The sequence below is a fragment of the Sminthopsis crassicaudata genome, chromosome X (genome assembly GCF_048593235.1).
Source record: "Sminthopsis crassicaudata isolate SCR6 chromosome X, ASM4859323v1, whole genome shotgun sequence".
NCBI classification, from domain to species: Eukaryota; Metazoa; Chordata; class Mammalia; order Dasyuromorphia; family Dasyuridae; genus Sminthopsis; species Sminthopsis crassicaudata.
In genome coordinates, this window is record NC_133623.1 from 88,702,284 (window position 1) to 88,719,976 (window position 17,693).

General features: G+C 45.4%; 1 protein-coding gene across 1 annotated transcript; it reads right to left on the minus strand.

The window, feature by feature from the left end:
- Positions 1-3,135: 3,135 nt before the first annotated feature.
- Positions 3,136-17,487, minus strand: LOC141548741 (synaptonemal complex central element protein 1-like). The gene is made up of 12 exons (XM_074277867.1): positions 17,394-17,487; positions 16,494-16,556; positions 9,196-9,255; positions 7,235-7,282; positions 6,826-6,880; positions 5,135-5,224; positions 4,981-5,026; positions 4,472-4,529; positions 4,075-4,210; positions 3,897-3,986; positions 3,507-3,603; positions 3,136-3,296 (listed from the first exon to the last, which is right to left on the minus strand). Exons 1-12 carry the CDS (start codon positions 17,467-17,469, stop codon positions 3,183-3,185), a joined length of 933 nt encoding a protein of 310 aa, XP_074133968.1. The 5' UTR covers positions 17,470-17,487; the 3' UTR covers positions 3,136-3,182.
- Between the last annotated feature and the right edge of the window lie 206 nt (positions 17,488-17,693).

Genomic DNA, 17,693 nt, shown 5'->3' on the forward strand with positions numbered 1-17,693 from the left:
TTCTATATATGTTTAACTTCAGGCTATTCACTGGAAAAGTCAAATACTTAAACTGAAGCTTGGATATTTTGATCCCATGAAATGATGGGACTCATTGGAAGAGGCCTTGATATTGGCAAAGATTGATAGGAAAGGGAAAGGGAGGGAAATGAAAAAAAGATATCATGAAAACAGGAAACAAGAACTTAAACATCGTCAGGAGAGAGTAGAGGATAGAAGTCTAGCATGTTGTACTAGGGGTTCTCAAACTATGGCCCCCGGGCCAGATGTGGCCCGCTGAGGACGTTTATGGGCCCACTGGGTTATGGCAAATGGGCTGAGGGGCGGAGACAGTGTGAGGTCTTGTTTTTACTCTAGTCCAGCCCTCCCACAGTCCTTGAGGGACAGTGAACTGGCCCCCTATTTTAAAAGTTTGAGAACCACTGTATTAAATCCATGAGGTCATGAAGTCTAAACAACTCAATGGCAAAGATGGTGGCAGACAGTGCAGCTGTCTATACGGCTATATCCCATCCATCTGTCTCTCCAACCTTTTATCATCTTTCCATCCACCCATCCATCCATCTACTCTTTCAATACTTTTTGGCAGACCTCTTAAACTACCTCCAGTTGCTTTTGTCATGATGGCATTTCATATTTTCTCTTTTTATTCATCTGTTGTTTGTTTGTTTTTCATTTCTGTGATTCTTAACTTTGGTCACGAATATCTGACAAAGTTCTATGTGTGGGTCCTGAAACTTTTTTATCCTTACTATGAAATAATTTGGGAAATGTCCTTTTAAAGATTATTAGAGGGGGCAGCTAGGGGGCGCAGTGGAGAGAGCACCAGCCCTGAATTCAGGAGGACCCGAGTTCAAATTTGGTCTCAGACACTTAACACTTTCTAGCTGTGTGACCCTGGGCAAGTCACTTAACCCCAGCCTTGGGGTAAAAATAAAAAATAAAAAGATTATTAGAACAGATACCAACTCTTAAATCATTTTCCTTTGGTATTCCTTTTGGGTTATCTCTAAGTTTGCTTCAAGCTAATGAGTTGTACTTAAGTTTTCAGTTTCTTCTCTTCCTTGCCCTGACATAGTACAGTTCTGTGACTTTTTCCTGTTGATAGAAAGCTTTGCCTACAGTTTGTGACATCTTTTTCTTAGGAAGACATTTTATATGTGCCTGTCAGTACTACATGGCCTTGATATTTTTCCAGGGTTTGGGCATTTTTAAATTTATTTTTGGTAGGCTACGACCTCCTTATGAGACTGGAGCAGGAGGGAATGTGACTTGATTCTCTATTGACCGTATCAGTTGGTGTTCATCCTTCATATTGGAAGACAATGACATCATGAGGGCCTTAACTCTTGTAGGAATTAGATTTAAGTAAAGCAGAGTTTCACAAAGTTTCCAGCCTCACTCTCCCTAAAATCCAGTGGCAAGACAAAAGTCTGGACCACTGGCCAGTGGCCTGGGACGTGGTACACAACTGTGGCATCCTACAGGTCTGATCAAGTCCTAAGCACTCCACCCCGCCAACGTCAGCTGCCTTGGTCACGGGAACAGAATGTTCTCACCTACCTGTTCTACCAAGGAAAGTCTTCCTAAGCTGGGAGTACATGGCTCCCTGCACTTGGTGACGGGTTTCAGGCCTGCTCGGGCCCAAACCCCTGAGTGGTTTCCTGCAGTGTGACCACAGCACCAGTTACAGCTTCTTAAGGAGGACTGCCGGTTTCATCATCAGGGCAAATGGCTGGTGAGGCACCCAGGGAGAGAGAGAGAGGTTTTTTGTTTTTTTTCATTTAATTTTATTTTTTTCATGGGTAAAAATCCATCTTCCCTCTTGTAATTCTACTGCCCCCAAATGAGAAATAAAAAAACTGAAGCCTTCTCACAAACATGTGGAACCAAGTAAATCAGAGTTCCCCCCGAGTCATTTCTAATAGCGTACACATGCTGCTATATAAACCTCTGTAGACTTAGGAATGTGTGTACATCCCCAGGCACCATGTCTGTCTGTGTGTATAGTACATATATATAGGGGTGTGTGTGTGTGTGTGTGTGTGTGTGTGTGTATAGTATATGTATATAGGTGTGTGTGTGGGTGTATAGTACATATATATAGGGGTGTGTGTGTGTGTGTGTGTGTATAGTATATGTATATAGGTGTGTGTGTGGGTGTATAGTACATATATATAGGGGTGTGTGTGTGTGTGTGTGTGTATAGTATATGTATATAGGTGTGTGTGTGTGTGTATAGTACATATATATAGGGGTGTGTGTGTGTGTGTGTGTGTGTGTAGTATATGTATATAGGTGTGTGTGTGGGTATATAGTACATATATATAGGGGTGTGTGTGTGTGTGTGTGTGTAGTACATGTATATAGGGGTGTGTGTGTGTATAGTATATGTATATAGGTGTGTGTGTGGGTGTATAGTACATATATATAGGGGTGTGTGTGTGTGTGTGTGTGTAGTACATATACAATTATAGGGACCTGTATGCAGTTGTGGATATAGGGATGATATATGGCCGAATGCTCTGCTGCACTTCTCCCCAGAAGGTCTCCAATGTCATCAATGACCTTCTGGAGTTGCTTGGAATCAATGAGACTATTCAGGGTTCCGAGTCCTGGGAAGTTCCCTTTCTTTAGGCAGTGAATTCCAGAGTTTCCCTCTTGCCAGCAGCAACAAATGGAAATGTCTATTTGCTCTTCACTGTTTGCAGCTCAGTTCACCTCTTCAGTGCAACATATGCGCTTTGCTATTCCCTTCACACATGTTCAAGTCCAGCCAGATTAACTTTATACCTGGCATGGACTCTCTCCTCACCTCTCTCTTGTAAAACCTCTTTTATGTGAGGCCCGAGCTCCTTGGCCACTAGGACGCCTCCTTTCCTGAACGCCCTCCTTCCCGACAGTCACCTCACGGCTGGTTCCTACCTACCTATCCATGTCCATCTTGTCTTCTGGTGTGGAGGAGAGGAAGGTTTCACTTTTGTCTATTTATCCCCAACAGTACCCCAGTGCCCGGCACCGACCAGATGCTTAGCTGATAGATGGGCCTAAAACTGGCACAAGAACAAACGCACAGCCAGAGCCAGAGGCAGAGAGGAAATTCTTTATTCAGGTAGGCCAAGCTACAAGGTCAAGATCCAGGCTACAAAGGCTCTCCAACATGGTGCAGACCAAGCTTCATCTCACTTAGGTGGCAGGTGCTCCGATTCCCCGTGAGCCTCTCTCTGGGATGAGCCAGGGGGGTGGCCAATGTCAGGCTTGGCTTCCTGATCTTTTTTGGGAATCTCTATGACAGCCTAGGAGGGAAGACAGAAAACGGTAAAGATGGACCAAGAGCCAGCTAATAGGGATGTCCCCTCCACACACCTCTCTATTTTCTGCCTTTCATTCACCTCCTTGCCACTGGCATCTGCCTTCCAGATCTCCTTTTCCACTTGCTCATGTCTGTCTCCTAAGTGCCCTTGATTCTTTCCCTTGAACATGGCCATTTACCTCTCCTCACTCACCTCGGTGACAACGCTGCTTTCCCCTCCAGCAGCCCCCTGTGGGCTTCTCTTCCGAGACCCTCCCATGCTACTAAGAGCTTCTAGCTGCTTCTTCATCCTGTGCCAGGAGCCACAATTGGAGAACCCAAGTTAGGGGGGGATTGTGCCAAGGAGAGGGGCAGAGAGGAAGGGAAACACTAAGTGAAGGAAAGAGAAGAGAGAAGAGAAGAAGGGAAGGAGAGATGGAGAAACAGAAATAGGGAGGGAAAAGTCAGCAGAGAAAAGGGTTCATACACAGAGAGAACCCCCCCACACACATACAGGAATAAAGAGAGACTAAGGAGATACCAATGAAGAGGTATACATAACCAACTGGTCCCCATCCCCTCTGGAGGGTCTTTGAGGGTTCACCTCTGGTATTTCTGCTGCAGCTGGCGATAGTGCAGAGAAGCTGCCTCCAGGAACTCTGTAGCTTTCTTGTTCTCTTCTTCAAACAGTTGCCTAAGAGAGGTTGCTGGGAATGAGCACCCTCAAGCTGCCCAGCTTAGCCTGGCCCCTGCCCCCTGCCCCGCACCCAGCAGAGACTCACATGGCTTCAGCAGCCTCCGCACTGCCCAGGAAGGTGTCCACACCTCTGGCAGCTGCGGCTTCAGCCCCTCCCTTGGCTCGGCTCAGCGTGTCCAGCTGGGCCTGGATGCTGCCAGGCTTCTTCTGAGCTCGCTTTTCTGGTCACAGGAGTACAAAGGACATTAAAGTCGCTCTCCTCGGGGATTTCCTCGTCCCTGTCCGGCCGCCCTTCCCGAGGACTGTGCACAGGTGGAGACTGCAGTCTTGGGCTCGGCTTCATGGGAAAGGGAGGTGATACTTGGGGGGATCGAGAAGGCAGTGCAAGGAATGGGGAAGCTCGGTTCTTTACCAAAGGGACAATACTTACCTTTCCCTCCTCACTTCCACCCTGTCTCTCCCTCCCACACGGGGCTCCTCACCCTCCATCTGCAGCTGCTCCATGCTGCTGCTCAGTTCCTGGGACAGTGTGTCTGCCCTCTGAAAGAAGGAAGAAACGGAACCCGCTGTGGCCCGAGATCCCTCCCTCTCCAGTCCCGGCTGCACTCGGGCCTCCCTTGGGGAGTTCACCAAATGTCCACGAGAGAAGAGCCACAAGTCTTGGCTCCTAACCTACTCCTGAGCAGCGTCGCTGACGTCGCCAGCAGGTGGCCAGCTACCCGAATGCCTTGATGCCCTGAGATCACAAAGGCAGCTTTCTTTCTAAAGGCCACGGCTGCCCTCCTCCATGTTAAACACAACTCCTTCGTGCCCTGGCCCCAGGTCCTGTCCCGAAATACCCTGGCTCCACTTTACCTCCTCTCATGAGCCCTGTGACCGTTTCACTGCCCCTCTATTCAGGGACTCCCCGTATCCTACACTCCCTGTGTATATAACCATGTTTCTTGATCCCAACCGGGGGTTTCCCTCTCATGTGGAATTCCCAGAGGACCTTGTGCTTCTCCATCATTCCCTCTCCTTGCTGGCCGGACTCCATCCTAAGACAGAAGACAGCACGGGGCTGGTCAGAGGCAGCACCAGAAGCGGCTCGCCCTCCAACCCACAAGCCTCCCAGCACGGACCAGCAGGCTGGAACAAGGGCTTACCTCTGCTTCCTTTTCTTGAGTCTTTCTTCCTGGATGTTAGAGCTGAGCTCAGTTATTCTCTTCTTGCGTTCCTCAGTCACTGCCAGCTGCCTGGAAAACGGGAGGTTGGGGGAAGAGGGAAACTCAGAAGCGAGTAAACCTGACCCTCTCAGGCAGTCCTTAAGAGCCCCTTGGGCTATCGATGTTCTGTGCAGGCAGAGGTCGGGGAAGGGGACATTTCGTTTTGCCTGGAAATCTGTGCCCCTTCCCAACCCTCGTGCTGCGCCACGCCTCATACAACAGAGGAGCGGGCCTCTGTCAGCACAATCCGTAAGGCCCTCAGGCTGCAGGATCCTGTGAGCTGGAACAGAAAACACGAGGGGCTCTGGATGCTTTTGCGTCTGTGTCCCTCAGCACGGTGCCCGCTTACGCCCAGTAAGGCCTCACATGCTTGTGGCCTTGCCGTCACACGCACAACCCAGTAAAGACCAAGGAGAGACAATTCCGGGTTAGAAACAAATTTGGGGCCACACACACATTTTAAAACTAATTTAATGATCAAAGGATATGAACAGACAATTTTCAAATGATGAAATTATAACTATTTCCACTCACATGAAAGAGTGTTCCAAATCACTACTGATCAGAGAAATGCAAATTAAGACAACTCTGAGATACCACTACACACCTGTCAGATTGGCTAAGATAAAAGGAAAAAATACTGATGAATGTTGGAGGGGATGTGGGAAAACTGGGACACTGATACATTGTTGGTGGAGTTGTGAAAGAATCCAGCCATTCTGGAGAGCAATTTGGAACTATGCCCAAAAAGTTATCAGACTGTGCATACCCTTTGACCCAGCAGTGCTACTACTGGGCTTATATCCCAAAGAAATACTAAAGAAGGGAAAGGGACCTGTATGTGCCAAAATGTTTGTGGCAGCTCTTTTTGTAGTGGCTAGAAGCTGGAAGATGAATGGATGTCCATCAGTTGGAGAATGGTTGGGTAAATTATGGTATATGAAGGTTATGGAATATTATTGCTCTGTAAGAAATGACCAGCAGGAGGAATATAGAGAGGCCTGGAGAGACTTAAATCAACTGTTGCTGAGTGAAATGAGCAGAACCAGGAGATCATTATATACTTCAACAACAATACTGTATGAGGATGTATTCTGATGGAAGTGGCTCTCTTCAACAATGAGATGAACCAAATCAGTTCCAAGTATTGAACAGAACCTGCTACATCCAGCGAAAGAACACTGGAAACCGTGTGGACCACAACATAACATTGCCACTCTTTCTGTTATTGTTTGCTTGCATTTTTGTTTTTCTTCCTAGGTTATTTTTACCTTCTTTCTAAATCTGATTTTTCTTGTGCAGCAAAAGAACTGTCTAAATATGTATACATATATTGTATTTAGCATATACTTTAACATATTTAACATGTATGAGGCTACCTGCCATCTGGAAGAAGGGGTGGGAAAAGGAGGGGAAAATTTAGAACAAAAGGTTTTGCAAGGGTCAATGTTGAAAAATTACCCATGCATATGTTTTGTCAATATAAAGCTATAATGATAATAAAAAAGATTTGAAAGATATGAATATTTGGAAAAAAACTAATTTAAGACCAGAGATTAGTTTAGCACTAGAAATGATTTGAGGGCTAAGGTTAGGATTAAAAGGAGTGAGTGAGACAAAGAGCCACTGACCTGAGAGCCTCAATTTCTTTCTCCTGGCAGTGCAGGGAAAGGTTCCTCAGAGTTTCTAGAATGAAAGGTCACAGAGCCAGAAATGGACTTCAACGTCACACAAAGCATGCTCTCAGGTGCCCTGCCATTTTGGAGCTAGTTGACCATCCTGGAGTCCCCCCAGTCCCTTCCCTCTCAAACCACCCAATGTTCAGCAACTTTGGGCCTTTACTGGGATTGGTGCTCGTTTCCCTTCATCTTGATTTCGTCACATTATATATTCACTGCCTTCCCCGCTACAACTGTGAGCTCCTTGAGAGCCAAGATCGTCACCTTCCTTCTATTTGAATGCGCAGTCCCTGGCCCAGAAGGTGCTTACTAGCCTTTATGAAGGTTTATTTATTGATTGGGTTTGTTGCTTGGTCGATACCTTGCTTCTTGCTCAAGACTTCTTTCACTTGTGCCTCCTCCAAGCTCACTGCAAGGGACAGAAATCAGACAGTCAGTTTTACCTTTCCGTCCTCCTCCAGTCTTTGTCTGCCCGGCCTACAGCAAGCCGACGGCGTTGCTGGTTTTGCGGCCAAAAGAATTCTCCATAAGCACAGGATCTGTCGTCGTCGTCGTCATTCACGCTGCTCGGTGGAATCCCAGTGGTTTCCGGGGTCCTAGGCCTCAGAGGCCCCTCCTGCTTGGCACGTAACAAATTGGGGCCCAGAAGCAGAATTTAAGTCAAACAAAGATACGCCCCTTTTTGGTTTTTCAAGCCCTTCTCCATTTGCCCCCAACCTACCTTTCTAACATTTCAGGACACACTGAGAGCCACAATCCGATCAAACTAGCCCCCCTCTGTTTCTCATCCAGGACATAGGACTTCATCTCCCTAGCCTTGCACAGGGCCAAGCCTCAGGGCTAAAATACACTCCCTCCTTCTCTGCACCTCACAGAACTCCTCTCTTTCTTCAGCACCACCATCCGTTTGAAGTCCTTCCTGACCCCCAATTGCGGCCTCCCTCAATAACCAACTCTCCTTTAACCACCACAAACTTATCCACTTTATATTCATTTCAAATTTGCTTATATATGTGTGCTTCTTGCTTTCCCCCACAGAATGTAGGCTCTTTTGGAGTAGGATCGGTGCCTGGCCGGCCCATCAGAACTACAGGATGCCCTGGGAGACCATGGACTTTTTTTTTCTTTCTGAGGCAATTGAGGTTAAGTGACTTTGCCCAGGGTCACACAGGTAAGATCTGAGACCAGATTTGAACTGATTTCAGGGCTGGTGCTCTATCCACTGCACCACCTGGTTGCCCCGAGACCATGGACTTTTTAAGGTAAGGTTTCAGTGTGAGGCAACAACACCTTATCAGTGAATAAGACAAGGTAAGAAAGGAGGCAGAGAATGGTCTCTTTTACCTAGATAAAAAATTGATTAATATCCCTTCTGTGCAAGTGTTCTGCCTAACCTGACAACATATCTTGGGTTTATGGGCTAGGACCATGTCTTAAAGCCAAATCACTCTGTCTTCCATTGATTGGTCAATAATGCAATAGATAACTATTTATTATATGTGTGTGTGTGTGTGTGTGTACATATGTGTGTGTATGTATACATATTTATATGTGTGTATATATGTATATATATATATAAATTTATATATTAGAACAAAAATGGTTTCTGCTTCTCAGTCAAAGTACATATTGTTGTGGCGTTGGACAATGTTAGTCTTTTCTATCTCACTGCACTACCTAGCACAACTCTTCCACACAGTATGTGTCCAAAGGAGTTTGTTGAACTAAGCAGGAGTTTGAAGATTTCAAAGATCTCACTGGCTCCCATGAATGCAAGTATCCTGTTAAATAATACTGGATGACTTTGACTTGGAAAGGTCTGGGGACAAAAGGGCTGCCTGAAGCTGTAGCACCTACATCCATCCAATTCTTTCTGCAAGGATTGCCCAGGAGCTTGGGTCTCAGAGAGCTCCTCATTTGCAATTTTCTTAGCTGTTAAGGCAAAGAAAAAAGGAGCTATTTTCAAATGGCTTTTCCCACCTTCTTTCCTTTCCCCACTTATTTTACAGTGGAGGAACCTCAAAAGCAGAAACCTCATGGAATTAGCCACAGCCATACAGAGAAATGAAATTTAGGACAGAGGGTGGTGTCAGTTCCTGGGCTAGAAATTCTACTCTGGTGCTCTTCACACCTTCTTCAGGGTCCAACTTTACTATCACCTCCTCTTACAATCTTTCCTTGATCAACCCAACTTGCTGAGCCCTCTCGCCATTCTGAAGTGTGATTCAGGAAAACGGATATCAAGTAGGTACAAAGAAACACCAAGGCCAGTGAGATAGCTCTCTACACCTAGCTTTGGGGCTTCTCAAAGCATTGGCTCACCTTGCAGCAATTCAGTAATTTTGCTGATCATGTTTTCAATCCTAGGCTCTAGGTTTCCTTCTGTGGACAGGTAAGAGAATCCAAGGTTAGTTAATATAAGACACAATTTTTTGGTCCCTATATATTTCACTCAGTTCTTAAATATTCTATACATAAATTTAGACACATTTCAATTTTTAGGCTATACAAAGTACATTCATTTTCCCATGTGAGTCGTGTTGGGAGAACACATGGAACAAAAGGGAAAAACCGTGAGAAAAGGGAAAAGAAAAAAGTGAAGTTTGTATGCTTTGATCTGCATTCAGGCTCCATAATTCCCTCTCTAGATGCAGTTGGCATCACTGTATTGCTGAGAAGAGTCCATCATAGATGATCATCTCGCAATCTCACTGTTGTTGCTGCTGCTGCTGCTGCTGTGGTGGCGTACAATTTTCTCCTGGTTCTGCTTGCTTCCTGAGCAGCCGTTGATGGAAGTCTTTCGGGCTTTTCTGAAATCTACCTATTCATCATTTCTTATAGAACAAGAAATATTCCATCACCTTAAGGGAACAATTTAAAGCAAGAATTAAAAATCTGATCAAGCTTTTAAAAATCTTTTGACAGTCTATGCATAGATAATCAGCTCTTTAACAGATCTCAAACCTCTACAATTTGGTAACTAGTCTCTGAATTACCGTGCCCTAAAAGTGCTGATGAGTCTTTCTGAGATCAGTTCCTGGGCAAGAGACCCATGATCCATTACCAGGCCCAACTTCAAAAGTCTGCCTAAGTTAGTAGAGCCTATCTACCTCCATGGACTTTTGTGTTTCACTGGCAAAGCCCTCTGAGAGCCTGGGCTCCTTCCACAGCAAAATCAATCAGTCAAGCGATCATCATACAATGACATTTGCCAGGCACTCTGCCAGGCACTAGGAACATCAAGAAAAAAGCCCTCAAGAAGCTTACATTGTTGGGCAGATGCTATCTATAAATACAAGGTAACCTTTTCCAGGTGAGGGGGGTGCAGGAAGCAAGTTTTCACGGAGGAGGTGGCAGCAGCTGAGCCGAGCTTCCAAAGAAAAGAAGAGATTTTATGAGGCGGTAGTAAGAAGGAAATGAGCTCCAGGCACTCAGGCAAGAGCCAAGAGAATTAGAAAGGTGGCCAATTTGCAGAACAGTGCGGTTTGTGGAAGGGAATAATGTGTGCCAAATCTGGCAAAATAAGCAAAGAGAGTAGAAGGTTTGGTGTTTCCAGGATAACATGGCAGGGACAGAAGGACCTCAGAAGAAAGAATTTAACCTTAACCCCAAAGCTTGCTCAGGATACTTTTTAACTTGTTCAATGTCCAGGAGAACGTGAGCTTACAAATGGCAGTGTTGGTGAGTGGCAAGCACCCTGAAGAGAGCCAAAGAAAAGCTTTATTAAAGAAGCCAATGACAGCTGCGTTCAAGTAAGTGATGCAGAAAGGGTAGCATGCAATCGAGTGTGGCCTGGAGAACAGGGGTGGGAGGGAGTCAGGATCAAAGCTATTTGGTTTTGTTATCAAGGCTTGGTAAATCTAGCTGTTCACAGATGAGGTCCAGCGGTCAGCCACTCACACAGTACTTCTTTAAATGCATGGTAGGTGATAAGGCCAAATTCATGTAGGCAGCAAGTAGACAGGGGAGGAAGTGAACTCATCACCTGGGATTCCTGAGCCAGAACTTCCCCTTCTCATTGACTGCAACAGCTCACTCTAGTTAGTGGAATAGTGCCTTTCACGGGAGACCTTCCAGGAAAGGACTTCAGAGACCTCACGATCTATATTTTTGCTCAGGTGTGTGCTGGACTGGATGGATGACTGCTATGATCTGCTTTCCAGTCCTGAGGTTTGATGAGGGTCTAGTCCAATAACTCCATTGTTACAGAGAAGACTATCCTCTAATTTGCTTACAATCGCTGCCCTTGCTCACACCAGTTGTTCCTTTTTTTTAAGTTTATAATTTCATTTTTAAGTTTCTTTTAAACCTTCATTTTAAATTTCTGAGAACCACATTCCCTCCTTCCCTCCCTTCTTGAGAAGTTAAGCAACACAATACTAGTTATACATGTGGAGTTTCGGGGGTCAGGGGCAGAGGAGGGATGGCCATTTCCAAATTAGCCATGTTGCCTCCTTCCCTCCCCCCCCCAACAAAAGCAAAATTTTTTTTTAAAAAGGCAGGGAAAGGGAATGTGTTTCCATCACATTAATAGGCCACAACTTGTTCAGCCTTTCCCTAAAATGGGTTGAATTTTTTTTTTGCTACCCCAGAGAGTCTGCAAAAATACCCTTTCCTTTCTCTTTGGTTTCTTTGGGATACAGATCCAGTAAGGAGTACTGATGTAGCCCTTTGGATATAGTTCTAAATATTCTGCAGAAGAGATCACAATTCCATCAACTGGCAAACCTATTTTTGTTCATCCTCTCCAGCAATTATATTCCTTCTCTGTCCGATTAGCCAATCCAATAGATGTGAGGCGGTACCTCAGGGTTGTTTTAATTTGCATTTCTCTAATTATTCCCAAGAGCATTTTCATATGACTATTGATAACTGATCTCTTCCTTGGAAAACTTCTTGTCTGTCTGCCATTTCTAATCCATCCTACACAATGTTGCCCACATTGTGTGGTGCAGATTTTCTTAACTTAATCCCTTAATTGGGCACTCTCCAACACAAGCAATTTAAGTGACTCTCTTTTTTCTCCCCCTCTTTTTTTTTTTACCTTTATGAACTTCTGTTTAGTGGTTAAAAGTCTGTTCCCAATCTTTGCCCCTTAACTTGGAGAATATGTGAGCTTGAGAATTCTTTTGCTCCCTGATACTGACCTGAGGACTGTGGCATTGTTGGGGTGTCTTTGGTTTTGACATTTAGCGGCCCAGACGGGGACCCCAAATTTTTGTCTTTCTTGTTGAGGTAAACCCCTTTTCCTACCCAATTTCAGACCCAGAATATCCCTAAGAATCTAGGAAGGCTTCTCGAGATTGTCAAGTGAGACTTTATGCTCCACATTTTCCTTGACTGGGGAATTCTTGCAGTTCTTGGCACAGCTCCCTTCTTGACCAGGGAACATTTAATTGCCACACCTTTTCATCATCCCTGGGACCCTGGAGGAGGTGAGATACTATAGAAATAGCAATTTTAAGGCAAAGAAATTTGTGGCAAAGTTGGGACATCCTATCTCTATCCCTATTCCCAAGGATTCCCCCGGAGGCTATCTTTTAAAAAATAAAAATAGAGAAATTTGGCCTAAAAGTCAAAAAACTTATTTTCTTTTTGTAATACTCATGTCAATATGTCTGGGTGGAACAGGAAAAGTGACCCATTAATGAGTCTATTAACTATAGCTATCCTGCAGGTCAATTTGTTTTGTTGCAGAGAAAGCAAGTAAAGCTCCTTATATCCAACTCTTTGTGGCTTTGTCCCAAGATCCTAAATTAAGACAATTGCAGGATGTTGCTGGTAAAATTTAAAGAAGAGAACTGAAAGCAGAGACTGCCCTCCTGGATGGCCCCCCTCCTGTCCATCCCTGTGGGAAGAGAGGATCAATCCTCCATCCCCATCCACTTATCTTAATCAGGAGTCCTGAGAATATCTTGTGGGATCCATACCCTTATTGAGATCTGCTCTACGTTGGTGGTATTGAGGGGGAGGAAAACTGTTCTCTTTACTGAAACTGTGTTCCCTTTTGATCTGTGATCCCTTTTGGAGTCTGCTCCCAGAGAAGTTATCTCCCGGGGATGCCAGACCCTTTGATACAATTAGAAATCTTGGTCAAAAGGTCCCACTTTGAAGTGTTGTTAATTCCAAATGGGAGATCTGGGCTGGATATTGCTAAGCATCTAGGCCTCGAAACTTTGGTTTTCTGAAATCTGAAGCCTCAAGACCCCTTTTAAAGAGTGATTTCCATAATAGGACTTTGCAGAAGGTCTAAAGCAGCTGCTTAGGGCCCTGTCCTCTGAGAAGGCCTTGTCTTCTCAGTGCCAGACTCCATTTCCCGAATAGGACTTTGCCACTAAAGAAGTCAGTCTCTTAGCAAAACTGGCTTCCAACCACAAACTTTCATTTTTGCCAATAAAATTTTATGTTCACGAATTCTTTTTTTATGAAGAACCCGTGCCGACCATAAGGGGATTTTAACAACTCTCTGACTGCCCCAAAGCTCGTCAGTATTTCTTCAACTCAGTCCCCTTCCTACAGGTTCCACATCTGTTGAGCCAGATTCCACAATCTCTCAGCCCCTGCTCCTCATTCCTCCCATATGAGGAGTGAGACCTTTTTTTCACCTCCTTGGGACTGTGATTCAGTCACCCTTCCCAACTCTGCCCATTGAGAGAGGCAGCAGACTCAGGGTGAAGGATGCGGGGCACATATCCCTTTTTCCACGTCAGGCTTTTCTCAGATTGAGGAAAAACTCGGCCATTATTCTGAGAACCCACTAAATATACTGAGGACTTTAAAGCTGCTTCCCTCCAATTTTATTTTCCTAGGGCTTGGTCCTCCTCCTGTGGTAGATACCCCCAGGGGCTATTGTCCTTCCAGTTATAGCACTCCATGGTGGGAGGAGGGGAGGAAGTCAAACTCTCACCAATCTCTGTGAGCAGTCCTAACCCCAGGCACTTAAGTAAATACTTAAGAGGCTCGGGGCTTCCCATTTGCAGCCTCATCCAGACCTGATCTGCAGTCAACCAGGAGACTTCTCTGGCTGCTGCTGTGATGCTCTTGGAGCTATAAAGCATCTCTCAAAGCAACTTGACTTGGTATCCTCAAGGTGGGCCCCTGCTGAGAGCAGTGGCCAACTCAGCCCTTCCAAGATGCATCCTAGGAGGTCTTAACTCCCCACTAGGTTCAGAACATCCTAGAAGTCAAAGGTCATCAGGGGCTTGCTAGTGGGAGGTTTACCAGGTCTCAGGCTCTTTATCTGACTGCCAGTGTGTTACACTCTCAACTCTGCCACTGCTCACTCATGCCATTTAGTCAGCTCACCTCGTTCACTACTGCGACGGAGCTTTGGCTTCCATCTACTCAAGTCGGCCTGACTTGAGGGATGTGAATTTGGACAACCAGCTGGAGAATGGTCTCCTACTGGGTCTGGGAGTTTCTACATAAAAAGCAGGTCACTCCTCTGTGAGCCTCCTTAGCACCTTGGAGTCAAACTAGGACCTTGGCTCAGAGGGCCAAGCTTGTTGTCCTCAGCAGAGCTTTAGGGGTTGGAAAAGAATGTAGTGTGTTCATTCACGTCAGCAACCAATGTGGTTTTGTTTATACCCCAGATGATGGCACATCGATGGGTGTTAAAAAACATTGTTGAAGCAAGTGTTACCCTTCTTACAACCTGTCTCAATTTCAGAGTGCTAACTATGGCTAATTTCAAGAGTTGTGACATAGCCATTCCAAACTCACCCATAAGGCTTCTATACCACTTCCCAGGAGGCTTCCTCATAACTGCCTGAGAAGTGACATTCATATTACTGCCATGTCAGATAATTATAACAATCTTGGGGGACAATTAATCAGAAAGCAAGCTGACCTCCAGCACCAGCTACACACCTGAGGGAAAATGAGTTTTCCTGTCCAGTTTGATGATCCTGAGGGGCCTATTAAGAGGAATGAAAGCCCTCTAAAATGGAATTTTCCTAAACTAATCATCCTTGCTACTTGAGGCTTCATCCCTTTTAAACAGTATGGTATATGCTCCCTTGGCCACCTGAGCAATCCTTCACTGCCACTGTTCGATCCATTAACACTTTGAGGAGACAAAAGCAAGAATTGGGGAGACTTTTCTCTGAAATTCAAGTAAAGGTGAGGCAATGCTTGTTCCTTGAGTTGGATAAGTGAAACAACTTAGAATAGTCTCTCAAACGTGATTGCCATAATCAGCCAACAAACTGAGGTAACTGCACCAACTCTCCAAGAGCGGCAGAAATCCCATGACTCTCAGGACAACATGGTTTTAGACAAATGATTGATGCTGGACTACCTACTCACCTCTAATGCTGGTGACTGTGCCAGGATTGTGTCTTCTAGCTGATTCTGAGGCTCAGCACCAATCTTTCCCGTGCCACTGCCAGCCTCTTCAAGTCTTGCATCTCCCCTCCTCAGTCTGGACCTCACTAGGCAGGGCCAGCTCTACAATCATTGCCAGCCTGAAGCAGCTACAGAAGTTGAGACCTTTGCTCCTTTATCCTAGAAGAATTGTGGTCCCAACGGCTTTGGGTGGGGAGGGAGTAGGAAAGTAGGGGGGGAAATGATACGGTACAGCTCCTAGGAGGGATGTAATGTTACCAAGGTTATCTAGCCTTGGAAATGGTTTAAAAAGAAAGGACATACACTTCAATTAGGGTATGCTGTCCCAATTTATGAGAGGAAAAAGCAGGAAAAAAACAAATACTAACATGATTATTGCTGGGGGAACAGACATGGGAGGTGACAGTGAGTGCAGGCAGGTGACATGTGGGAGGGGGAGTGTCTGGGACTGAGGGGACAGACATGGGAGGTGAAAGTGAGTACAGGTGGAGGACCAAAGTGAATGTCCCCCCACTCGGCCTAAACCACAGCTTTGGCAGGCTTCACCCACCCTCTGAGCTCTGTATAGGGAAGTACAGATTCTGCCTTTGCAGGAAGACTGTCAGAATTAGAGAATTTGTTAGTTTAGCATCTTAGTTTTCCATAGATAGTTACTTTGTGGTTCCTTGTTTTTTGCTAACTTCTTTTGAGACTCAGTTCACTGTGGGTGGGGTAAATAGAGCTTTGCTCTACAAGTTGGAGAGAATTCACACTTTAGAATTCTTTTGTCAGACCTGTGGCATTTATCTGGGAACTAAAGCATTTTTGGGGTGTCTGTGACATCAACATTTCTTTATATATGTAACCCTTTAATCACTTTTCTTTTTTTTTTGCCTTTTTTTGTTTTTTGTTTTTTTTTGTTTTTGTTTTTTCTTGATAGGCACTTGGGTTTAATTGCGTTGTCCAATGTTACATTTTTAGGAAGCACAAAGTTTCTGAGGTTTCATCTGAACTTGGCTCCTTCGGGTTTTAAATGGACACAGGGAGTTTGAGGTGAGTGGCAGTAAGAGAAAAGCCTTGAAGCAGTGGGATGGTGTGGACAGAACTGCAGGCCCAAGACTGGGAAACTCTCTCACCTGTGTGTCTGGGTCTTCCAGGGTAAAAAGCTCACCTCCCACAGCTGTTAGGTGAGCCAAATGGGTAAATCCCTTACTCAGTGACTGCTGTCTTCTCTTCTCCTCTGTCAATGTTATATAGCTAGCAGCAGTGTTTTAATCAAGCTTCTAAGACATTACCTTGCTTAAGCCTTTTCACTGTCGTCAGCGATTTTTCTTCTTTCTTGGGATTATCGGTGTGTTCTGTTAAGGAAAGGGAAAAGCAGGAAAAAGGACTGAATGTGGTCATTTATCAGAAACGCTTCCCCCCAGTGTTTTTCATCAGATTTTAGGTAGAGGACTGACCTAATGGTGTTTCCTTAGAAACTGGAGGTGGAAAAAAAAATTAAAACAAACAAATAAATAAAATAATAAAATAAAAATACATAAAAATGGAGGTGCACTTGAGATAGCTCTTCTCTCTCCCCTCACCCCCTTCAAACAAGGAGAAAGTCGGAGAAGCCAGTTCAAAGGGAGGCACAGCTGGGGGTTGCAGCTTTGGAGGTGTATTGGGGGGTCGTGGTGTCCGTGCAAAACTTGCAAGATGTATGGCCGTGTTAGGGGAGACTTCCGGTTTTATTTTGGCAAGTTCTTCTAAATTTCTAAATGTGTTTGCTGCTCATTAAAAGACGGGAAATGAAGTTAACATGGGATTTCTAGGGGCTTGGCGCGCTTTGAAAGGACGGTTGAAGCGGCCACTGGGAGGGCAGCGGCTGCACCTGACCTACAGGTAGGCCTTTGGTTCCTCCTTTAACAAGAGGGGTAAAGGAAAAGGTTACCGGGGGGCCGTTTGAAAACCCGTGAACCTCCAATGCATTTCAAGGCAAAGTCGGGGTTTCTGAACTTCATTTCAGCCGGAGCGGATGCTCCGTCCTGCGTTTTGGATGGGAAAATGGAGGACTTGGGAAAATGGAGGAAGTGGCAAAATGGCGGACGGACGGATGAGTTAGTTTGTTTTTAAAATATGGCATCTGAGCGCAAAGTGAAAGTATTCCCCAGAAACAAAAAGAACAGGGGATGGGAGAGGAGAGAAAGACTCACCTTCACTAAAACCAGCGCCTTCACCTTCGCCTTCACCGTCGCCTTTTCCACCGCTGGATGGAGAAGAAGACGCCATAGCTGCCACCTCAACCCTGAAGGCACAAGCACAGGCGCATGCGTAGAGTTGCTTGCCTAAGCGTTCTCTTTCCGTTTCCGCCTGTCTCTTCCGTTTCCGCCTCTCTCTTCTGTTTCCGCCTGTCTCTTCCATTTCCGCCTGTGTCTTCTGTTTCCTGCTGCAATACCTAAGTAGCGCTTCCGAGTTCCAGAGTTCTCTTTCCGGGTCTCACTCAGGAAGTTTTA